The sequence below is a fragment of the Mirounga angustirostris genome, unplaced genomic scaffold, assembly GCF_029215605.1.
Source record: "Mirounga angustirostris isolate CCGP_5_RB_7025 unplaced genomic scaffold, mMirAng1.0.hap1 SCAF_8, whole genome shotgun sequence".
Classification (NCBI taxonomy): Eukaryota; Metazoa; Chordata; class Mammalia; order Carnivora; family Phocidae; genus Mirounga; species Mirounga angustirostris.
Window position 1 is genome coordinate 76250411 of NW_026991716.1, and position 25565 is coordinate 76275975.

The following is a 25565-nucleotide window of genomic DNA, read 5'->3' on the forward strand; positions in this document are numbered from 1 at the left end:
GTAGAATCGATGACACAAATTTAAAGTTCTTTCTGTTAGAGGAATAGTTTATCATAGATTATGTGACATTAATTACAGTCTCTGAATTAAGTAATGGTAGAAAGAAAAAATGGGAGGACTTGCAGAAGCAACCTACATAGAAAATCATATGCACATTTGTCAAAGGAGGCTACGTGTTCTATTCAAGCTCCATTTAATCAGATCATGTATTGTGAACATATAATAGCTTAAAGGATATTGATAAACAATAATGATGAAAATACTTCATTTCTCTAGTAATTCACACAATAATAACTTTTATGTATAAGAAAGGATTCAGGAAATTTTTCCTAACCTAATACATAAAGTGGCAGAAAATATGTGGTATTTTATATTTGGTTGTAAAGATAATAGATACTAATCAAATTCCTCCAAAGCTGGTCATATATACATAGCTACTCCTAAATTACTACAGATAGTTCCTTTTTTCTAAAATTAGAGATTAACCTTATAGTTGTCAAAAGCAACAAATGTGTTCTTGGCAGTCTAGAATCTTGAGGAGGGGATGGCAGGTAGAAGACATTTTGACGACTTTTGATTATTTCCAACATGCAAATGTTTGGTTTAAATTGAACTCAAAATTGCCTTTTAACAGGAAGATCTTTAAATAGGAAGATTATTATTATACTGTACTTAGCAACATCAGATCACAGAGAGCTTTGGTTCTTCCTGTCAAAACTTTGGAGGGACGCCTGGGTGTCTCAGTTGGTTAAGCGTCTGCCTTCGGCTCAAGTCATGATCCCAGGGTCCTGGGATCGAGTCCCGCGTCAGGCTCCTTGCTCAGCGAGGAGCCTGCTTCTCTCCCTCTGCCTTGTTGCTCCTCCTGCTTGTGCACTCTCTCTGACAAAGTCTTAAAAAAAAAAACAACAAAAACCGGGCGCCTGGGTGGCTCAGTTGGTTAAGCGACTGCCTTCGGCTCAGGTCATGATCCTGGAGTCCCGGGATCGAGTCCCACATCAGGCTCCCTGCTCAGCAGGGAGTCTGCTTCTCCCTCTGACCCTCCTCCCTCTCATGCTGTCTCTCATTCTCTCTCGCAAATAAATAAAATCTTAAAAAAAAAAAAAAAAACCCGTTGGAGATCTACAATTTTGGGGATCATCCTGCTGTGAAATAAAGGCTGTCAATGGTTGAAATTAGCCTTACTCTTTAAGTGATCAGGCATTTGTTGCTCTCAAATTTTAGAATGAAAGGGCTAATATCAAAGATCAGATTGCCCTTTTCCATTAGCTTTCCAAAGGTCCTACTCACTGTTTACTTCTTAACCATCTGTGTCTATTAAGTTCCTTTAATCTGATGCTTGAGACAGAACCTAAATTTCAAAGAAAAAGAGAATTAGGTTCATGAAAGTTCTTCCACTAAGGTTTTCCAAGCACTCTTTAGCTAATTGGAATACCCTCTTTATGAACACTCCAGTTTTCAAAATCTTAAATTCAAAATAATTGGAAAATACATGGATATATATGTGATAAAGCAAGTATAATTTACTGCTAATTGTAGAATTTAGGTAGTGGGTATATGGGTGTTCACTGTAAAATTATTTTTTTACTAGAGTTTTGTAACAAAATGTTAATAGAATTTGGGAAGATTAAAGCTGCTTTACTAGTTCACTCCAACATTGTAAGTTGAGTACATGCCAATAACTCTAAAAGCTTATATGTAGCATACAACACAAATTATCTTTTGAGGTTGTAAACCGTAAATCTTCCAAATGTTTTCCTTTGCACTTCCAGGTTGTCTGGTTAGTTGGTTATCACACTTCTAAGAGAACAACTCTAATTAATGACTGAAACACCAAAGCCATTGTAAATAAGAACTGAAAGATTAGAGAGAGGAAAATGTATTTAAGCATTGGCTTATTTGGGAAATGTGACAGTCAACCTATAATGTTAATGTTGATATAAAATGTTAATGCTTGAAGAAACTTTAATTAGGGAGGATAAAGGGGTAGATGGAAACTATTATAAAGATTCTGAAGGGGATTTAAAATAACTGTCCATGGTTGGAGAGAAAAGTTAGACATTATCTAAAGTGGAACAACTTGAACTTCAAGCAGTGAAAGGAAAAATGTATGGATGACTCCCAAAAGAGAAGAAAGGGGATGGCTGAAGGGCTGGTTGTCATTGAAGTGATTAGGGAGTAGGAGGGCATGGGGTGTAAAATTCTTAACTCTTTAAGAATTAAAGTTCCTACTCTTTAAAGCCTTTAATGCTGAATTAATACCAGTGGTGCTAATGGAAAGCTAAAAGCGTTTACTCCTTAAAAGATGTAGTTCCAGGCGCCTGGGTGGCTCAGTTGGTTAAGCGACTGCCTTTGGCTCAGGTCATGATCCTGGAGTCCCAGGATCGAGTCCCGCATCGGGCTCCCTGCTCGGCAGGGAGTCTGCTTCTCCCTCTGACCCTCCTCCCTCTCATGCTCTCTGTCTCTCATTCTCTCTCTCAAAATAAATAAATAAAATTAAAAAAAAAAAAAGATGTAGTTCCACTTTCCATGGTAGACATAATTCATATACAAACCATAACCTTTTAGTCAAAATAGATAAAGGGTGGAAAAAGTATGGTCCACAGCACCTCTTAAAGAGTTATATTTGATTACTAACAGGTAGGTCAGACATCGGTATAAAGTGCTTTTCATATGCGATATTTTAGAACAAAAATTTTTCATCCATCATGTTTTTATGTTTTTATTAAAAAAAAAACCTCATCTAGTAGATTATATGGTAAGAGGAGGGAATTACAAAGTATAAAACAATACCAAAAATGGTTCGACTCATATATACATTAAAAATTGTAAGGAATATCTTAACAAACTAGAACATTAGTATTTTTAATTCAGCTACATTTAATATTTTAAGGCCAAAATTTGAAGGTTTACTGACAATGAGGAATATCAATATTTTTCTGTAAGGTTCTTATAAAATCATAAAAATATTTCACAATGTGTTAAAGGAAACTTAACATTTCTTCCATTTTTAAAATACAAGATTTCCCAGAAGAGTCTGACCAGTTGTATAGCTTATGTCAATTTTGAAAAGGTCTTCAACAGAATACGTTTCTCAAGTTGTGAAGTATTATTTTCGCAAAGCAGATACTGCCTCAACCAATGTAACAAGAATGATTCTTAATCCCCCCCTAAAAAGCTATTACAATTTATTTACTTAATTTACTATTAAAAGAAATAGGCTATCACTTGGTGCTTGGAAGACTTTTTTTTTTTTAAGATTTTATTGATTGGTTTACAGACAGCCCATGTGAGCAGTGAGAGGGACAGAGGGAGAGAGAGAGCCCGATGCACGGCTTGACCCAGGACTCTGATATATCACGACCTGAACTGAAATCAAGAGTCGGACACGTAACCGACTGAGCCACCCAGGCACCCTTGGAAGACTATTTGACGCTGAGATTTTTCTTGAAACTTAAGTCAACAGCATTTTAAGTCTCTATCATTAGGGTAAGCTAAGAAAACTAGAATGTAGTTATTTCTTTAGAAAATAGGTGGTCGTAGCAAAGAATTCTGGTTTTCCTCAATGTACCTCTATGAAGCCCTTTCTAAAAAGTGTATAGTACTTAGGCATTTCGTTCTTAGAATTACAAACTAGAGAAGTAGTCATTTTGCTTCGTGTTTCAATTACACTTTTTCTGAGAAACTACTCATCATACACCTAAGATCAAACAGTAATGAACATGCAACCAATCCATTTCTATGACTAAGTACTAATTACTGGCTAGGCATTCTCTCATCTGAAGAGACTGACCCTCTAAGTTTTTGGTCAGTGTTCTGAAAGAACCTGAAACCTGAGATATAATAAGATATTGATTTTAATTTGTAATTTACTATAAACATGTAGGTTGAATATGGTGTTTTGAAATCTATGAACCATATACTTAAAGTCACCTTTTTTTAAAAAAAGATTTTGTTTGAGATAGCAACAGGGAGAGAGTTGGGGGGGGTGCAGAGGTCGACGGAGAGGCAAGCTCTCCACTGAGCAGGGAGCCTGATGCGGGAATTGATCCCAAGATTCTGGGATCATGAACTGAGCCAAAGGCAGATGCTTGACTGAGCCACCCAGGCATCCCCAAATCACCTACTTTTAAAAAACAGTAACCATCAATCTACTCTGCACCCATCTACCCCAAGTTGATACTATTTATTTCCATAAGTTCAGAGTTGCAGTATATTCCTAGAATGTAAGATTCATATAGCCCTTTCCCCCAAACAGAATAAAAACATTACAATTTGGGGGAGAAAATACTACTGATGGGGTATAATAGTCTGTATTTTTTATTTCAATCTTTCGCATGATTCCTTTAAGTAAAAAAATGGTATGTCATTATTATATCAACTTGAGAGTAGTTGAATCAACCTGTTATGTCAAACACTTCTATCAGAGTCTATTTCCAAAAAAGCTTCTTGACTCAATTATCTTTAATTTGCTTAATTTTGTAAACATCTTTAATTTATTTTGTTAATCACCATACATCATTAGTTTTTGATGTAGTGTTCCATGATTGTTTGCATATAACACCCAGTGCTCCATTCAATACCCTCTTTAATACCCATCACCAGGCTAACCCATCCCCCCCCCCGAACCCTCAGTTTGTTTCTCAGAGTCCATAATCTCTCATAGTTCATCTCCCCCTCCGATTTCACCCCCTTCATTTTAACCTTCCTACTATCTTCTTTTTTTTAACATATAATGTATTATTTGTTTCAGAGGTACAGGTCTGTGATTCAACAGTCTTACACAATTCACAGCGCTCACCATAGCACATACCCTCCCCAATGTCTATCACCTGGGTGATATAAACATCTTTTTAAAGGCATACAAGACATAAATTTTCCAGAAGGCCTAAATTGACCTTATAAACCAATGCCAGAGTTCATGATATGATCCTAAATACCCTATTCATCAAGGGAGGGATTTAGATCTAAGGTGCATAATCATCATTTAATACTTGAAAATGTTTCTAGTCAAAGGTTAAGTTCTGACTCCAAAACCCAGGTCTCACTGAACCACTTGGTCCTTAAACTCTTGCAAGTCATGGACTTGTCTGAAAATCTACAGGGCCTAGACCTGAAGTTTTGGTTCCATGATGCCAAGGTAACATTTCTGCACCAGACCATACTAAGTACCGTGTGTGTGTGTGTGTGTGTGTGTGTTTTTCTAAGTAAACTCTACCCTCTACACTCAGTGTGGGACTCAAACTCACCACCCCAAGATCAAGAGTCATTCTCTACCAACTGAGTCAGTCAAGTGCCCCTAAGTAGCATATATTTATCTACATACAAATACTCCAGATATTCTACCACCTGTCTGGAAAACAAATTTTAATGTTTAATTCTAAGAAATTACAATTTTAATATAGTTTAGAGGAATTGTAAAAGTATTTCTAAATACTTCTTCAGATTTTTACTAATTTTGCCTCTTGCAGTGGGATGAGAATAAAGGTAGACATTCTTATTTGTAATACAACAGCTGCATCTCAAGTAAACACTACAAACATATAAAGTCCTGAAATTAGTTGTTTTTTTTTTTAAGATTTGCTTATTTGAGACCGAGAGAGAGAGCGTGAGCACAAGTGGGGAGGAGGATAAGAGGGAGAGGGAGAAACAGACTCCCTACTGAGCACAGAGCCCGACTCAGGGCTCGATCCCAGGACCCTGAGATCCTGAGCCGAAATCAGACGCATAATTGACTGAACCACCTAGGTGCCCCGAAATTAGTTCTTTTCATTTAAAAATAAGTTTTAGCCCAGTGCAAGATGAAATCCTAGGCTTCAAATAAAAAATTTGGTATATTCCACTGTTTGCAGCTCCAAGTATCAGTTGCTATACAGAAATTATTTTTTTTTAAAGATTATATTTATTTGAGAGACGGTGAGCAAGAGAGAGAACACAAGCGAGGGGTTGGGGTGGTGGGGGGAGAGGCAGAGGGAGAAGCAGACTCCTCCCTGAGCAGGGAGTCCGACATGGGGCTCGATCCCAGGACCCTGGGATCATGACCCAAGCTGAAGGCAGAGGCTTAACTGACTGAGCCACCCAGGTGCCCCCAGAAATTGCGTATTATTCATGGGGAGAAAGAAAACAAATAGTAGTGGCCATTTTTATTTTCTTTGACATTAACTTATCCTCTGATCCTGAACAAATGTAGACTGGTAATTCTCCTACACTAAACTTGGGAAGTACCTGAGTAAATATATTGTCTTTAAAGGAAATGATCACAGATGTGTAAAACATTTGCTTTATTTATTAACAATCTTATCCTAAGTATCCTCTCCTAAATGGTCCAAGAAACAATTCTATAACAAAAGTGAATCCTAGAAGAGATATACCCAGAAGACAATTTCTCAAGGAACCAGCACAATTGTCAGTTTCCACTTAGTCACAGAACCCATTTACACTGAAAGCTTATAATCATTTTCCTAATTCTATTTTCTCCTTTCCCTCTAAACATTCTCTTAGTTTAGCATGTATCTGTCAAAGATTTCTCTTCCAAAAAGTGTGACAGACAGGGAGGGGCTGTCTGGAGCCCAGCCACTGTCCACTCCCAAGTCTAACAGTGTGACCTAGTGGTTATCACCGAACCTGTCTGCATCTCACTTTCCTTATCTGCAGTGGTATTTATCTCATATAGCTTTTGTGATGATGAGTGAATAATGTAAATCTTATAAAGCAGTGCCAAGTAAATGCTCACAAAAGTCTGAACTATTATTATTCCAGTTTTTCCATCAAATCAAAGAGTATCCTCCTAAGCAGCCTAAAGATTACAATGGAAAACCAAGTCAGAGGTAAATCAAAGGATAAGCATCTTCAGAAATACCGCTCGCTGTATTGACTTTTTACTAAGACATAATCAAATGCAAAGTATAGACACGATAATCAATTCCTACTTAGTATTTCAAATTACTGCATGTATGTGTGGATCAACCCAAACATTTATTTAGAAAATATGAAACATCACTATTAATATTTGTTCTTTCTTTGGACTATCCTTTAGATTTTCAACAGTGCCACATAATTTTAGGACTAAATTTTATTACAGCTGAACACTTCAAAGATTTTGCTATTATGATTAAATAAAGAAAATGTATTCAGAAAGTACTGTACAGTTTACATGAATTTATAGTACTTGTCCAAATATTACCAGCATATAAATTATTTTGTAAAGTTATTTCTTACATAGGGTCAAAAATGCAAAGTGGAATTTATATTTAAAAAAAAAAAAATAGAAGCAACACTGGCTCCTATATGCCAAAAATATAAGACAGATTTTTTTCTTAAGCACTCTAGTTACAAATATTAACTATATGGGCTGAGAACTTTTAATTTTCAATATACTTCAACAAAGTACGTACACAAGTAGAACTCTATAAATATATCCCCTATAATAATCATATGCAAAACCATTTTATCACAAATACTACCAAAACCCTCTGAAAAACATAAACTACAAACACATTTTTAAAGAAATTCTGTTTTAACTACTACAAAAGCAATATCAATAAAGTTATTTGGTTTATAAAAATGAAGGGCAGTGTAAAGTAAATCTGAATACCACAAAGCTTATTGAGGATGCAGTCTTGAATTCCTTAATACAAGATACTAAACACTTTAAAAAATAATAGGACTTATTCTATACAATTTAAAGTCTTGAGCTGAACTCCAAAAAGAAAAAATTAAGTAGTAGATGAAAAGTAGGTATGTAGAAATGATGTTATAAAATATGGTTTTTATACAAAATGTACCACTCTTCAAATGTATAAGGCTTAATATGAGTATTTTTGGATTATGAGTGCTGCACATGATTTTTAGAGTAGTCTCCAACCATTCAAAATTCAGTATTTTTAAAATGTTTTGATACTTCTGAAGTGAATGAACATGGTACAGGATGCAACTTAATGTCAACTTATCTATACTGTTCTACACAGTAAAAATACAAGTTTTTTGAGCTCAGGAGAGAATGTATCTTTTGAATGCTTGATCTCTATATAAATTCTACTTTTAGGAATGTCAGAATTTTGTAATATGAACTAATATCCACTAGGAACTGGCCCAAGTTTAAACAAAAGATATAAGAGAGACATACGTTGTCAAGCAGTTTAAGTCTGCCCTATGTAATTATACAGTCATAATTACTTTTTACATGAAAGTAAAAGTGCTTTAAAGTAAAAAATATTTTTGTAAAAGGTATCATTAATATTACTAATACTTCATATCCAAGTAGAATTTTCTACATTAGTTTCATTTTACCCATTTCCTTTGAAAAGTATCCTTCTGCCACAATGTAAACAAAAAACGGTCCATAAAATGGTGACATATCAGACACATCATAATTTGTGGTATGGGCCCTTTAAATTGAGACCAAGTCTTTATTAACCCAGAACTAGAGAGATTTTATTTGTTGCACATGCCCAAAGTAACTCACATTTTCTATAAGCCTTGAATTTTTATTTAACATAATGAGAGGTTTAATAACACATTCAAGACTATGTAGCGCTCTTCTGTGGCTGTTCACCAGCTGTTTTTATGACGATAACTCCGAGATCTGGAATGTGATCGAAAATGAGAGTGTTTTGCTGTTTGTGCTTTAGCTTCAGAATTGGTATACCCTTTGGGAGATTTACAAGGGGATCTTGCTATGGAGTCAGAATGTCTTCCATGTGATCTTGATTTTGTTCCTGAGCTAGTCTGCTTTTGAGGTGAACTTGATTGTGATTTTCCTATTGACTTGGACCTTTTTGGTAAGGACTTGGACCTTGACCGTCCTCTAGAACCAGAATTCCTTCTTGGAGTTCTTGACTGCCTTGCTGAGGTAGACCGCCGTGGTAGTGATTTGGAGCGAGATTTAGATTGGCTATAAGAAAATCGCCTGTGTCGAGACCTGCAAACATTCATAACGTTAAGAGTATATATTTTACACAAAAACGTTTAATGAAAGGTTAGGAAACAGCAATTTCAGGAATTTATACACTTTATATAATATTATGCTTTTCCTGGATAAACTAAAAGAAACAATTTTATTTTGCATACTTTTAGTTCAAACATAAGTAACAAGTTTGTAATATTTGTTATACTAGAATCTATGACCAAAAGATTTTTGCTTTGCTAGATTTATCTTATGATATGAGTCAGTTCTGAAAAATGCCCTGCATGTTTAATCTGGGTTATACAACTCCCAAGAGGTATGAAAATTTGAAGGGAAAAAAAAAGATAAAAAAAGAGAAAGTAATTTTTTAAAGTATGTCAAATAATGCTTATAAAAACAAACACAAAACCTAGATGCAGGACTTTTGAATCCTGCCATGATAGAACAATGTGTATTAGCCTAATCTTCCCATAGAAAACATATATATACACACACACAAGAGCTAAATAACATTATAACAACTATTTAAAGGCACTGGAGAATAACCAACCCTAGGAGAACTTGAGGGGTTACAAGCCATGGCTCTTTTAACTAAGACCATTTTCCAAATGCTGGCAGGGGGAAACTGAACCCAACCAGAAAATGGCTATTTGACTAAGCTGAAGAGGCAAGTTAGGATTCAGATTTATCAAAATGGTTGGGACTAAAGAGGCAAAATCTCAGGAGGGAATAGCAGACAAAAAAATCTCCTAAAATTTGCCTATAAATTCTCTTCAAGTCACTGGCCATCTTTTAAGCTGTGCACATAGAGGATGAGACTCCAAGAAGTCAGCAAATATAGCAGTTGGGAGTATTCAAGAATTAAGCTGAAATTCTATCAGACACACAGTGCTGGGGAGAGAGGCTGGAGTTCAAGCCCCCAAAAGGTCAAGGAACCTTGAGTAACAACCCACACTTTCAGTTAAGAACCCATAAGGGCCGGGCGCCTGGGTGCCTCAGTTGGTTAAGCGACTGCCTTCGGCTCAGGTCATGATCCTGGAGTCCCAGGATCGAGTCCCACGTCGGGCTCCCTGCTCGGCGGGGAGTCTGCTTCTCCCTCTGACCTTCTCCCCTCTCATGCTCTATCTCATTCTCTCTCTCAAATAAATAAATAAAATCTTAAAAAAAAAAAAAAACCAAAAAACCCATAAGGGCCATATCCTACAGGTAAGGACCACCCCCTAAGGGTAAGTGTAAAGCTAAAATAAATCAACCTTAACAATGCCTCAAACCAAGCCTTGACAGATCAAGGTGATTTGCCAATACTCCACCTGCTAGAAGAAAACAATTTTCTTTGGAGGTTATCATCCAAAGTGTTGTCAACAATGTCCAACATTCAATAAAGAAATTATGAGGTATGTGAAAAATAGATAAAAATTACTAAAAGCAAAGGAAATAAAAGAAAAAAAAACAGACCCAAAGTAATACAGATATTGGCATTATTCAGACAGGAATTTAAAAAAATTACTGTTGACTTGTATGTTCAAGGAAGTAGGAAGAAAAGACAGGCAAAACAGATTTAAAAATAGAAAAGTTCAAGAGAATACTGCAATCTATAGACAGAAGCAAATGGACATTTTAGAACTGAAAATATATTTCTGAAATTTAAGTCATTAGATCAATTTAACAGCAGTCTAGATATAGCAGAAGAAAAAGTGAACTAACCTGTAAAACAGGTTATTAGAAAAACATATCTACTGAAACACAAGGAAAGAAAAGGAATTTTAAGAAATCCGTAACAGAGCATATCTCATGCAGTACACAGTCACACAGTCAAAAAGAAAAACTGAATGAGGCAGAAGCAATATTTAAAGAGATAATGACCTAGAATTCTCCCAAATTAATGAAAGGTATCAACTCACAATTTCAAGAAGCTCAGTATACCCTGGAGAATAAGACACATTACCTTTATTTAATTATTTTTATTTTTTTTTACAGCCGTGTTAAAACAAGGCCTTGAAAAATTGGTTTAAGACCCAGAGTTGTTCGTCTCCATGGAAATCTTTTAGTAAAAAGTGAAAGATTTATATGAGTTGAAGAGAAACCAGAGCATAAGACACACATTACCTTCAAAGGAGCAACATTAAGACTGACAGCTGACTATAAATATCAAGAAACAATAGAATAATATTATTTCTAAAAGCGGGGCTAAAGTGGTGCCTGGTTTGCTCAGTCAGTAGAGCATACAATACTCTTGATCTCAGCGTCATGAATTCAAGCCCCATATTGGGTGTAGAGATTACTTACATACATACATACATAAATACAAAAGAAGTCCCTGCCAACCCAGAATTATGTCCCCAGCAAAAAAATCCTTCAAAAGTGAATATAAAATGAAGATTTTTCAGATAAACAAAAGCTGAAAGAATTCACTGCCAGCAGACCTGTACTGTAAGAAATACTAAAAATGTTTTAGACTAAAAGAAAATAATCTCAGAAGTGTGGAATTATAGGAAGGAATAAAGAACACTGGACAGTATAAATACATTGATTGAGAATATATTCTGGAATAAAAGCACAGGCTTTTAGAAATTATTAAATTTTGCGGCACCTGGGTGGCTCAGTCATTTAAGCATCTGACTCTTGATTTCAGCTCAGGTCAGGATCTCAGGGTGGTAAGATTGAGCCCCACATTGGGTTCCGTGATGAATGTGGAGCCCGCTTAAGATTCTCTCCCTCTGCTCCTCCCCACCTTCTCTCTCCCTCTCTTAAAAAAAAAAATTATTAAATTTCATTCCTGTTGTAGACAGCCAAATGGGAAAATTATCCTTCAGAAAAAAATCCAACATAGAAAAAAAAGGGGGAGGGATGCTATATTTGGGCTAAGGCAGCTGAGGAGCAATTTTTCAGGAATATATATATACATTCATTGAAGTATGAATTCAACAAAAATTTATGGAATACCTGACATGAGCTAGGACTACTGCTAAGTGCTGGGGATATAAGCATGAATAAGACAAAAGTCCTTGCTCCTCAAAGAGCTCATCATAATCCAGTAGATAGCAACAAACTAGTTTGTTTTTTTAATCCATATCCACTAAAAACAAAATAAGAGACCTCTTTTTAGTCTAAGATAATACCACATATTCTGTATTTACTTATCATTTTTTTAGGCTTATACCAATTCTGCCTCATTTACATATACACACATACACATATGCAGACACAAAATCTGATCCTTATGAATATAACGAGAGCTGAGTAAGATTTGCATTCTTTATAATACAATTTTACAAATGAAAAAACTGAGGTCAGGGAGGTTAAGCAATGATGTTATAATGAGCAGAAAGCAAAACAGTATTGTCTTACAAGATGTGGTTCATTCTATTCCTGATACTCCAATGATGATTTGGGACAAATGACGGACATTTTTTGTTTTTCCCCAGCTAAGTGTATTTTTTTTTTTTAAGATTTTATTTATTTATTTGACAGAGAGAGACACAGCGAGAGAGGGAACACAAGCAGGGGGAGTGGGAGAGGGAGAAGCAGGCTTCCCCACTGAGCAGGGAGCCCGATGCGGGGCTCAATCCCAGGACCCTGGGACCATGACCCGAGCCGAAGGCAGACGCTTAACCATCTGAGCCACCTAGGCACCCCTCCCCAGCTAAGTGTATTACTCACAGAAAGAGAATATAAGTGCAAATGCTGTTTTTCTTTTCTTTTTTTTAAGTAAACTCTACACCTAACATGGGGCTCGAATTCATGACCCCAAGATCAAGAATACCAACTGAGCCAGCCAGGAGCCCCAGTGCTGATCTTTAAGAACAGAATTTACTTTTATTCTTTTTTTTTTTAAAGATTTTATTTATTAGAGAGAGAGTAAAAGAGAGACAGAAAGCACAAGCAGGAGGAGAAGGAGAGGAAGTAGCAGGCTTCCTGCAGAGCAGGGAGCCCAATGTGAGGCTCAATCCCGGGACCCTGGGACCATGAAGTGAGCTCAAGGCAGATACTTAACCGACTGAGCCACCCAGGCGCTGCAAGGACAGAATTTACCTTTAAATTATACATGTCTATGAAAAAATTATAGCATTAAAACTCAAGATAAATACTACAATTACTTAAGAATTTAGGCATGCTAATACAATTTCAGTTATTATTTAAATAGCTTCACCAAGTAATTCCCATTATGATTTACTATTATTATAACAGAAACTCCTGGCTAACAAAATGGATAAACTGCAAATAATCTTTTTCTGAAAAACTTACTATTTTCGTGTCTTCTTATAATACCAAACTTAGAATTTATCTTTGAAAATAACTTACCTTTTATAAATATATTGACTTACATTAATTTTAGGTTCAACCTCCTTTCACAAGTGATTCTATTTCTTATGAGTTTTTAATCTTCAGAACTTAAGATTCTTAATTACTGGGTTCAGTTGGGAAAATTTTATTTATTTAAAATTCCTTGGGGCACCTGGGTGGCTTAGTCCGTTAAACGTCTGCCTTCAGCTCAGGTCGTGATCCCAGGGTCCTGGGATCCAGACCCGCATCGGGCTCCCTGCTCAGGGGGGAACCTGCTTCTCCCTCTCCCTCTGCCTGCCAGTCTACCTGCTTGTGCGCTTGCTCACTCTATCAAATAAGTAAATAAAATCTTTAAAAATAAAATAAAATTCTTCATTTTATTTGTCAAGTGCACATTTTAAAATTTGTCTTTTTCTTCAGCCCATATTATTTTTCTATTAAAAAGGTTTAAAGGGGTGCCTGGGTGGCTCAGTTGGTTAAGCGACTGCCTTCGGCTCAGGTCATGATCCTGGAGTCCCGGGATCGAGTCCCGCATCGGGCTCCCTGCTCAGCGGGGAGTCTGCTTCTCCCTCTGCCCCTCCCCCCTCTCGTGTGCTCTCTCTCATTCTCTCTCTCTGAAATAAATAAATAAAATCTTAAAAAAAAAAAAAAGGTTTAAAGTTAAATCTGCCATGAAATAAAAACACTGGAAGGTATCCAATAAACCCAAGTTAAGTAACAATACATTTCAAATAGAGAAGAGCATATCTTTTTTTTTTTTTTTAAGGGGGGGTAGCAGGGAAGAAGGGGAAGTGGGAGAGAGAGAATCTTAAGCACACACCACACTCAGCATGGAGCTGGATGCATGGAGCCGGATGCAGGGCTCGATCTCACAAACCTGAGATCGTGACCTCAGCCAAAATCAAGAGTCAGATGCTTAACTAACTGAGCCACCCAGGCACCCTAAGAGCATATTTTTCTAACAAAAGTTGATCTTTATGTATATTGAATAAGATTATTCTTGTGGCCTGCTTCTGAAAACTCTTTAAAATGTCTTCCAGAAAAAGTAGAAAATTAAGTTTTCAATCCTCTTGTATTTTGTACTTACTCTTTAAGGCTATCAGACCGTCTCCTATTTCTTCCCCATGAAGAACTTCTACTTCGAGTTCTCCTTTGGCTGGGGCTTCTTGATCTCCTATGATCACTTGGAGAACAAGGGTGACGTTCTTTTGATTTCATTTGGCCTGGTGCTAGAATATGAAATAATTTATTACCTGAAAACCTCAGTAACAGCTACTTTAGTAGTAGTATTTTCTGAAAGAATTTGAAATAAGAAAAATCTGTCATAGCTAAAAGTCATTCTGCTGAATAAATAAGATCTAATGTTTAGTCACACTTACTTTTTCGATCACCTTGTGCAAACTGTATTTCAATTTGACGGCCACATACCCATTTTCTATTGAGGTTATAAAGAGCATCTTCAGCATCACGAACATCTTCAAATATGACTAGCTGTTAAGGATACTTTGAACGTCAGATATCAAGTAAAAAGGTTTTTTTAAAGAATTATTTACACGTGACATGAAATTGAAAAACAACTCCAAATATTAAACTTATATCTCCTATATACATATATATAATCAGAAAGAATTTCACTTTTATTATGAAAACAAATGCCCCGTTATGATTGAGAAGAATCTATCTAAAAGTAAGAACAGAAACAAAAGCGTAACTATACTTTTAATGTACACATTAGTGTAGCTGCAGTATGTGTTTATAATGTGAAACAGGTTATGAGAAAAAAGTAAGTCTAACCCTGGCTAGTATTAAAAAACAAACTGTACAGGACTCACTCCCTTCTTTCAGGTTTTTCACTGAAAAAAATCAGCATGCAAAAGCCTTTATTCTGAAATTACAATTACTCTTTCACTAAAAAGTGTTTTAATTATGACGTTTAGGAGAAATTACTTATTACAAACAAAACTGCACAAACACATGTAACCTAAAACATTTTACCTTTAAAAATGATATTTACTTCTGAACCTACTACTTTAAAATACTTTTATGTTCTTACTGCTTGGGATATAATTATAAAAAAAAAACACAAAAGCAATCTGTGAACATCTGGAATTACATATACTGGTTTGTAATATCCCACTAAACTTCCTTATCTATGTAAATTATATATTAAACCTAACTAAAATGGAAATAAACTATATAAAATGACTATATAGCTATCTTTCAGGAGGCTGTTCACTGGTTAAATTTTTTTTAAATAGAAAACAGAAAAAGCTCAAGAAATGCAATACAAAATGAGACTTTGGCAATTACCTCAATGTCACTTGATCTTGAACCTTGACCTTTACTCTTTAAGGCTTGCAAGATGGACTTTATAAGAGACGAAGAACCAACAAAATCAGACTTGGCTTTGACTCTGGAACTCTGAATAAATGTAGGAAAGCCGAAGTCTCAACCTGGTGTTGGCTTTGTCTTTTGCTTGATAAAGACTTCCCCTCTTCCAGGTCTTTATATCTGTGTCCACCCTCCCTCTTTACTCCTTGATGCTTGAACTTTAGGTGCCTTTTTTCTCGCCTGCTCGGTTTATGCTTGGATTCTAGCTAACAGGTTGGTTCAAACTGGGGGGCGCTTGCCAGCTACTGTGGACTGCTTTAGATTTTCTGAGATAAAGAAATAAACACAATTAGGCAATATTAATCTCATATAACATATGCTCCTGAATACACATGCGTATCTGCACACGTATACAGTACATTCACATGCACACAGTAAAACAAAGGATATTGAACATAAGCAAATCCTCTTGGGCGGCGGGTGTAGAAGTCAAGTGGAATGTAAACGTCTACTATAGGGCCATATCGACCAAACTCACGGCGCAAGTCCTCAGGCCTGAAGTGTTTTAGAAATAAGGCAAAGAAATATGAATATCTGGATTAAAATATTTTGCCTATGGAAATCCAGTTGAAACCTTCAAAAGAAAGTATATTATCTAGACTAGTATTATCTAAAATTGTCGTAAGAATCACCCAGGGTTTAGAAAGGAAGAAAAAAGAAAAATCCTCAGGCCTCACTTTTGGAGATTCTGATTTAAAAGATCTGGCTGGAAATCTGTATTTTTATAAGCACTCCAGGTGGCTGTTATGCTTAATCAGATTGGGGAAACAGTGACCCAGGAAAGTTATTATCCATCTTTGGAAGTTACTTCTATTACACCATATTTCAATTGTCAATATAAAGAGTTCTATTAACCCTATTTCATTAAGAACACATTCATTTACCTCACTGTAATTTCATGTTTATGTTCATTTTGTTTTCAGATCGCAAGAATTAGATTCTAAAGAAGTCCTAAAATTATTTCTCAGGCTTTAAAGAAAAAATGGATGTTTTACTTTTAAACATAAAGCAAAGTAACTACTGTATTCTTAAATCTGACAAATATTTTTAAACCTCCTATATATCATAGGTAGTAAAGAGGGGGCACCAAAGGAATATTTAGCATATTTGTCTTCATGGAGTAACAATCTAACTCAAGAGACAAAATACTTAGCTTTTACAGCTGACAATTATAGTGCATTTATAATTGAGCCACTGCTCACCTTAAGACCGCTTAATTCTCACAACAACCCTATGGTTGTTTACAGATGAGGGCACAGACAGATGAATTTACGTAAGGTCACCAAGCCAGCAAATGACAGAACTAGAATCAAACTCTCACAACCTGACACTAGTCTAGGTTTTGTTTTGTTTTGTTTTTTTTAAAGATTTTATTTATTTGACAGAGAGAGGGAGAGCGAGAGCAGGAACACAAGCAGGGGGAGAGGGAGAAGCAGGCTTCCTGCCGAGCAGGGAGCCCGATGTGGGACTCGATCCCAGGACCCTGGGATCATGACCTGAGCCAAAGGCAGATGCTTAACGACTGAGCCACCCAGGAACCCACTAGTCTATGTTCTTTACCACTATACCTGCCTCATGGAGATCTTAGAGGTTCAACACCAAGTTATAAGCACAAAACATGGCTAAGAAGAAGTAAGAGTACTTCAAAACATATTGTGCAGAAAGAAGACTCAAAGATGACTGCAAAGCTGCTAGTTTGGGCAAATGGAAGAAAGATGGTGTCAGTGACAAAAATTAGACAGCTGGAAAAGAAAAGTTGAAGAGGGAGGCGAAAGAAATGCCACATTTGAGGTGATGGTAGAACATCCATAAGAGTTCTATAGACAGGGGCACCTGGCTGGCTCAGCAAGCCGAGCATGTGACTCTTGATCTCTAGGTTCCAAGTTCAAACCCTACATTGGGTACAGAGATTACTTAAAAAATGAAATCTTAAAAAAAAAAAAGAGTCCTGTAAACAACTAAAAATTATGATTATACAAATTAGTTTTATTTTCTTCTCCAGACTAGAAGTCAGTGATTAAAGCTAGAGATGTGAGGGACACCTGGGGGGCTCAGTCGGTTAAGCGTCTGCCTTCAGGTCAGGTCATGGTCCCAGGGTCCTGGCATAGAGTCCTGCATCGGGCTCCTTGCTCAGCTGGGAGCCTGCTTCTCCATCTGCCTGCCGCTCCCCCCTGCTTGTGCTCTCTCTGAAAATAATCTTTTTTTTTTTTTTAATTTTATTGATTTATTTGACAGAGAGAAACACAGCGAGAGAGGGAACACAAGCAGGGGAAGTGGGAGAGGGAGAAGGAGAAGCAGGCTTCCCACTGAACAGGGAGCCCGATGCGGGGCTCAATCCCAGGACCCTGGGATCATGACCTGACCCGAAGGCAGACGCTTAACCGACTGAGCCACCCAGGCGCCCCTCTCTGAAAATAATCTTAAAAAAAAAAAATTAAGCTAAAGATATGAATTAAACTATGATTAAATGTCCACTATATACAAGGCAGTGCAAATGACAGAACATACTTATACTTTTATTATTTATTATTTCATTTAATACTTCATATAAAACATTTAATTGTCCGCCTTCCCTGAAACTATTATCTTTAGAGGGTAGTGACAATGTCTTTTTCTTTCATTTATTCATTCAACAAACTCTTACTGAGCACCTACTATGGGCAAACTCTAGGGATGTGATGGAGAACAAGGAAAACAATTCCTGCTACCACAGAACATGGACAAAAGAGTAATGATTCTCAACCATTCCTGAATATTGGAATCTTTTGTGAAGGAAATGTTACAGAAAAGGTACTCCAGCCCGATGCATTAACCCTGGACCCAATTAGTGCCTCCCATGGTGGGCCCCAGTTAGGTTTAATTTTTTTAAGGGTTCACAGGCAATTCTGAGAATCAGTGTTGAGGATCACTTTTAAAATGGCTGTCTTCACCAGTGTACCTAGCATAGTTGTTTGGCACAAAGTAGGCACTCAAAATAGAGCACCATTTGATATTACTGTTACCCATTTAATAGTCAAGGAGGCTGAGAATAAGAGAAATTACCTTGCCCAGAGGTACATAGAGCCAGCAGCAAAGCTAGAATTTAAATGAATATTTTGAGACAATCAATCCCATCAACCAAATATGAGTGGCTGATAGGGAAAGGATCCTAGATAGTATAAAAGAAGGCTGGGGCAACGTGTGTCAGGGAGGATTGGAATCCCAGAAGCCAAGGGTGACAGGAGTCTGAAGGAGCCAAACTTCTCAAAAGAGCTGGTTCCCATTCACTGTCACCACTCCTACATCTGTTAGCTGTTGTTTTGTTCCATTTTTGTATTTTTGGTGTCATCTATTTTGACATTCAGAAGATAGAGCATAAAACAAACACCTATATACCCACCAACAGCATTCACTGTATCTCAATACTTGTCATCATTTTCAGTAATGTTTTTTTAGAAATGAGACATTTACATTTATATTCTTCTACCTTAGAAACAATCATCGGTGTTCATCATTCCTCTGCATAACTTTGTATTTTTTTTAAGATTTTATTTTAAGTAATCTCTATACACAACATGGAGCTTGAACTCACAACCCTAAGATCAAGAGTCACAGGCTCTACTGAGCTAGCCAGGCATCCCTCCATAACTCTATTTTTACTGCAAATGACTATATCCATACTTAAGTGTTTATATATCAAATTTCATATAAATAGTATCAGACAATTTGTATAAATTTGCTCCTTGCCTTCTCCTCCTTTGCGATTTCTCTATGTAGTTCTAGTTCACTCAATTTAACTCTGTATTGGTATTATTAATAAACCACAATTTACTCATCCATCTTTCTGTGGATAAACATTTAAGATGCTGCCTTTTTTTTTTTTAATTGCAAATTGTGCTGCAGCATACATTAAAATACATGTGCTTTGGGGAGCTCTGTGAGATGCCTGAGATGTATCACAATGCAGTTGGTGAATTGGAGAGTATGCTTATCTTCAGCTTCACTACACATTCTCCAAAGTGACCAAATCAACTTATACTCAACACTTGCATAAGAATTCCTACTGCTCCACTTCCTCATTAACATTTTTAATTCTTATCCTGATGGATGAAAAGTGAATGGGTATCTTACTGTTGTTTAATTTTAATTTACCTAACAAACAGTTAGATACAACATCTTTTCATGTGTATGGGCCAATACTTTCCTGTTAATACCTACCAGCAGTATTTCTGAGTTAAATAGGATGTGTATATATGTAATTTTTATGAAACTGCCAAACAGTTCTGCAAAGTGGTTGTACCATTTTATACTCCCACCAACAATGTATGAGTTTCAGTTGTGCCAATCTTTGTAAGCACTTGGTGCTTATCAAAAAACTTGTCATTTTTTTTTTTTAATTTTAGCCATTCAAGCGGGTATTAAGTGGAATCTCACTGTGGTTTTAATTTGCACTTCCCAAATGACAAATGACGTTGAGCACTTTTTCATGTGCTACTTTTCCTTGTGAAGTGTCTGCTGGAGTTTTTTGCCCATTTTTTCAAAGATTTTATTTATTTATTTCAGAGAGAAAGGGCGAGCACAAGCAGGGGGGAGCAGCAGAGACAGAGGGAGAAGCAGTCTCCCCACTGAGCAGGGAGCCCGATGTGGGGCTTGATCCCAAGACCCTGGGATCCTGACCTGAGCCAAAGGCAGATGCTTAACCAACTGCGCCCCCCAGGCATCCCAGTGTATATGTTTTGTGAATATCTTTTCTCATCTGTAGCTTGCCTACTGTACCTGCTTAATGGTATTTTTTAGTGAACAGAAATTTTAATTTTAGAGAAACCTAATTTATCCATATTCTTTTTTCTTTTATGGTAATTGCTTTCTTTGTCCATAAGAAATCTTTGCCTATCCCCAGATCATGAAGATATACTATGTTTTCTTCTAAAAGTTTTATATTGTTATCTTTTCCATTTCAAATGATGATCCAGCTCAAATTATCATGTGAGGCCACGGTTCATTTTTTTCCCAGTATGAATAATCCAGTTGTTGCAGCACCATTTGTTGAAAAGATTTTTCCTTCCTCTCCTGGACTGCTTTGGTATCTTTGTCAATAATCATTTGACTCTGTGTGGATTATTTATGGATTCTATTCTGTTTTATTGATTTATTTGTCTACACTTAGGCCAATATCACACTGTCTTGATTACTATATATTTTTAGTAAGTCTTAGGTCAGGTAGTGTAAGTCTTCCACCTTCAGTGATCTTTTTCTAGATTATTTTGAATATTCTAGATCCTTTGTATGTCAATATATTTTAGAATTAACTTGTCAATTTCTATTTTTTATTTATTTGTTTTGTTTTTCAAAAGTTTATTTTTTTTACTAATCTCTATACCCAATGTGGGGCTCAAACTCAGGACCCCAAGATCAAGAGTCGCACACTCTTTTGAGCCAGCCAGTTTCTATTTTTTTAACAGCCTTTGATCAGAGATGCCTTGAATCTATAATATAATCAATTTGGGAGAAAACTGATAACTTAATATTTTGTCTTCTAATCCAAGAACATGGTATGTCTATCAAATTACGTTGTCTTCTTTCATATTTCTTGGCACTGTATTGTAGTTTTATGCTGTCTTCTTTAATTTCTCTTGGCACTGTATTGTAGATTTTTATTACTTTTTTTTTGTTGTTCTTTTTAATTAATTTTTTTTAAAGATTTTATTTATTTATTTGACAGAGAGAGACACAGTATCATTGGCTTTTTTTTTTTTTTTTTAAGATTTATTTATTTTAGAGAGACAGAAAAAGAGAGCAAGCGGGGGCAGCGGCAGAGGGCGAAAATCTCAAGGCAACGCCACACCGAGCTCAGAGCCCAACACGGGGATCTCACGACCCTGAAATCATGACCTGAGCTGAAATCAAGTGTTGGATGCTTAACCAATTAAGCCACCAGGCACCCCTGGCTTGTTCTGATCTTAGGGGGAAAGCATTCAGTTTTTACTATTAAGTATCTTGTCAGCTATAGGCTTTTCATACATGCCATTTACTGGACTAGGGAAGTTCCCTTCTATTCATAATTTGCTGACATTTTTTCTCATGACTCTTGCTGAATTCTGTTTAATGCTTTTTCTATACCACCATCAATATCAATATCCTTACATACACTATAACCAAAAAATGCTATGTCCGAAAGAAGGTATCTGATGGCTGCTCCCCAACCCGACATGATATTATGCATCAAAATGGGAATGTTATATTTGGGATTTGGACATTACTTTGTTCCATTAGAAAACTGTACCCAGACCTTGCTTCACCAGTGAAAAGAAAAATAATACATATTATAACATCATAAAATGTGTTTTTTTTTAAAGATTGTATTTATTTTTTTAAGTAATTCTACAACCAACGTGGGGCTCAAGCCTACAACCCCACGATCAAGAGTTGCACGTTCCACCCACTGAACCAGCTAGGCGTCCCTTTAAAAATTTTTAAATCTTTCTTTGGTTCTTGTACTCAATTTCATTCCTAACAAATTTTATGCTAAGCCATAATACCGTTTAATGTCTTGTGCTTTTATGGCATATATTAAAATGGCTACTGCAAAGAAACATTTTAAATGAAATTTGGCTTTGTTATAAAAACTAACATTTTATTAAATAAAATTTGAAAACAGGAAAAAGAAAACCACTCAAATGGATTTCTTTCCAGGCTCATTTTCTATAGTTTTTCCTTTCTTCATATACTAATATAATTGAAATCACACCATACAGATAATTTTATGCCATTTGTTTTAACATTTATCCCAGTGATTTTCTTTATAAGCATACTAAATGTTAAAGCTAACTTAAAATGTGTCTAGCTGTGGGGCGCCTGGGTGGCTCAGTCATTAAGCGTCTGCTTCCGGCTCAGGTCATGATCCCAGGGTCCTGGGACTGAGCCCCACATCGGACTCCCTGCTCTGCGGAAAGCCTGCTTCCCCCTCTCCCACTCCCCCTGCTTGTGTTCCCTCTCTCGCTGTGTCTCTCTCTGTCAAATAAATAAAATCTTAAAAAAATAAAATTAAAATTAAAAAATAAATTTAAAAAAATGTGTCTAGTTGCCATATTGCTAGTTAACTTATACTGCATGCCATCTCATACAAAAAACCTTTTGTTTTATTTTTTAAGGTTTTATTTATTTGACAGAGAGCGCGCACGCAGGAGAGAGCACAAGCAGGGGGAGCTGAAGGCAGAGGGAGAAGCAGGCTCCCCCCTGAGCAAGGAGCCCGATGGGGGACTTGATTCCAGGACCCCAGGATTATGACCTGAGCCGAAGGCAGACACTTAACTGAATGAGCCACCCAGGTGCCCCGAAAAAGCTTTTAATATAGGTTACATGTAATGATTCGACCTTCACAAAACTACTCAGTAGCTGTGTAATTTTAGGTAAGATACTTAATTTCTAGGGGCACCTGGGTGGCTCAAGTCAGTTAAGCATCTGCCTTCAGTTCAGGTCATGATCCCAGGGTCATGGGATCAAGTCCCGAGTTGGGCTCCCTACTCAGCGCTCCCTGCTTCTCCCTCTCCTCCTAGCTCATGCTCTCTCTCTGTCGCTCTCTCTCAAATAAAATCTTAAAAAAAAAAAAATTTCTCTAAGCCTCAGTTTCTAATCTGTAAAATGGGATTAATGAAGAATATACATTATAGGGTTATTGTAAAAATTTAATAAGACAATATACACAAAGTGTTTAGTACAGTGCTTATCACACAGTGAATACTCAACAAATGTTAGCAGTTACTATTCCATTAACACAAACCTCCTAGGTGATTGCCCCCAGGGGCAGTGCTAAAAAGTGGTGAAAAAATTGTAAAAGGAAATCAACAAATCTCAGTTTTCAGTCTCGATTACTCATGGTGGATTATCTAGATTAGAGATCATGTGTCACCTGCTGATGTGTTTTATTTGGCCAGCACAATGTTTAAAAAATTTTTAAGGTGTGCTGAAACACAAAACTGCCAATATTTCATAGCTTTTAAATCAACAAAAATGGGAATCTCATACGATTCAACTTAATAAACGCCAACATTTTGAAACACAGTTTACACACACACAGTTTTCTGACTTCTTTAGAAAATTAGGATGATGTGGCAACAAGTCCAAATGTCTACACAGTAGTTATTAGCTGGAGCTAGTAGTACCAGCTGCTGTCCCCTTTAGATGGCACCTATTCCTTTCCATTTGCTACAGTCCACACCATCCTATTGTGCCTTATAACCTGACAAGTCCACACCATCCTATTTTGCCTTATAACCTGACAACTTCACACATTCATACTACCCCGGCTGGTGGCCATCAGAATTGGAAACCTCTTTTTTTTTTAAGACACACTGGAGAGGCTTGATACTTATTTAGCATTCAAGTGGTCTGTTTAATTGTGGGAATTTTTTTTTACCCTGTCCAAATTATAAATTTTGCTTGTTTTCTATGTAATGTATTGATAAACAGGTTGAGAGGAGAAATATAAACACAGGCATCTTTTAGATGTTAATTAAGGTATAATAACTCACAGTCTATAGCTGTGACGTACATAATAGTAGGGATCAAATAAAAAAATATTTAACATTTACTCCTCTAAGGTAAATTATGACTACTCCATATGGCTCTGGAGTCGGGGCTCCAATATATTGGTAGCCATGAAGCCCCAGGTAAATTAAAACTCTGAGCTTCAGCTTTTCCTTATGTACAATAAAGATAATACTGCATACCTAAAAAGGTTGAGCGGGGAGTAAATTAAGGAAACCCAGTGAAATGGAAACGTCTCTTAATGCCCCGATCCCACTCTCAGTCATTCCCTCTGGTGTCTATTAAGGGAAAAGTGCTTTATGAAGTAGTCATTCCTTAATAGTTATCTTTAAGCACTATGTAGACAAAAATTCTCAAGGCGGGGAGGAGAATGTGTAGATTGAGAGCATCACACTTGACCAGGGAAGTCTACGCAAACCGTTATCATGGGTGTTTATATTGAACTCTGAACTTCATAGGAAAACATCTAAATCTGATTCACTGAAGCCATCCTTTGTATTGTGTAACAAATAAAATGTCACCGGCATCGCCTGTAAGTAGACCAGACTGAGGGAACCGAAACTGTAAGGCCCAAGGTACGCATTATTTTATACCTTCTCACCATCCCCAATTCTTCATCTAGGACGCAGGACGCGCAGCTTTATCGGGGCCCGGCGACAAAGGCGCCAAGCGAAAACACTCTCGGCCAGGGGCAGGGAGGGCCCTCTGGCTACCGGGAAAGCGGCAGCCTGCGCGCCGCCGGTGCTCGAGCAGGGGATGGGCAACCAGCCGATCCCCTGGGCGCCGGGCCCGGCCGCGGGTGTGCGCTGCGCCTGGGCGGAACGCGGGCCGGGAGGGCGGAGGAGCCAGTCCCGCCCCTGCCCCGAGTAGCCCGAGGGCTCGCACCGCCCCCGGGAAGGGCGCCTCCTCGGGAAGCCCGGGCCTGGCCGGCGGGGAGGCGCCGGGCGCAGCCGCCGGGCCGCGACTGGGCTCCGCGATGCTGCCGTTACCCCGCCCCTCCCCCGCGCGCCAACCTGCGGCGGCCGCCGCCGCTCACCTGGTAGCGTCCGCGACGTTCCTGACGAACAGGGAGGTGTTGGGGGGCCTCGTGTAGCGCGACATGACCGCTTCCTCCGTTGCCTCCGGGCCTGCCCGCGGCCGCCGGGCTCGCTCCGTTTCTCGCTGGCGCCACAGCAGCTCAGCCAGCCCCCGGCGCGACCCCCTCCCCTCGGCCTCGGCCCCGCGAGCGCGCAGCCGCAGAGGCGGGCGCGGGGGCGGGGTGGGGGGGGGACGCTGCGCGGCTCGAGCCTGTCCGTGCGGACCGTGTGGGGGCGGGGCCGTAGCCGAGGGGGATCAGGGGAGGGGGCGGCGCGGGTTCCGGAAGATCGAAGGGATCCGAGGAGGGGGCGGTGCAGGGTACGCGAGGATCTGGGAAGGGGGTTGTGCGGCAGTTACAGGGTCCGAAGAGATCCGGGGAGGGGAC

The 25565-nt window shown here is 37.9% G+C and overlaps 1 protein-coding gene and 1 non-coding gene across 4 annotated transcripts; both read right to left on the minus strand.

The window, feature by feature from the left end:
• Nucleotides 1–3947: 3947 nt before the first annotated feature.
• Nucleotides 3948–25565, minus strand: SRSF12 (serine and arginine rich splicing factor 12). Of its 3 annotated transcripts, none has more exons than XM_054505468.2 (5): nt 25140–25565; nt 15966–16072; nt 14566–14667; nt 14274–14415; nt 3948–8917 (listed from the first exon to the last, which is right to left on the minus strand). In XM_054505468.2, exons 1-5 carry the CDS (start codon nt 25202–25204, stop codon nt 8548–8550), a joined length of 786 nt encoding a protein of 261 aa, XP_054361443.1. In that variant the 5' UTR covers nt 25205–25565; the 3' UTR covers nt 3948–8547. The 3 variants fall into 3 exon arrangements, with proteins under 3 accessions (XP_054361443.1, XP_064453936.1, XP_045723180.1); XM_064597866.1 differs by lacking the exon at nt 15966–16072 and adding an exon at nt 15497–15843 and having other exon boundaries at nt 14566–14677; nt 25140–25552; XM_045867224.3 differs by lacking the exon at nt 15966–16072 and adding an exon at nt 15497–15607 and having other exon boundaries at nt 14566–14677; nt 25140–25264.
• LOC123837992 (U5 spliceosomal RNA) lies at nt 10878–10994 on the minus strand. The gene has a single exon (XR_006789337.1). It is a non-coding gene; the product is annotated as a U5 spliceosomal RNA (small nuclear RNA).

Excerpts from the sequence above, each read along its gene's own strand:
- SRSF12 (XM_054505468.2), bottom strand. The coding sequence starts at position 25,204 with ATGTCGCGCTACACGAGGCCCCCCAACACCTCCCTGTTCGTCAGGAAC. Across the intron at positions 14,668-15,965 it reads AGGATTTGCTTATGTTCAAT|TTGAAGATGTTCGTGATGCT; the intron begins ATCCTTTGTTTT and ends AGCTAGTCATAT. Across the intron at positions 14,416-14,565 it reads TGCACAAGGTGATCGAAAAA|CACCAGGCCAAATGAAATCA; the intron begins GTAAGTGTGACT and ends TTCATATTCTAG.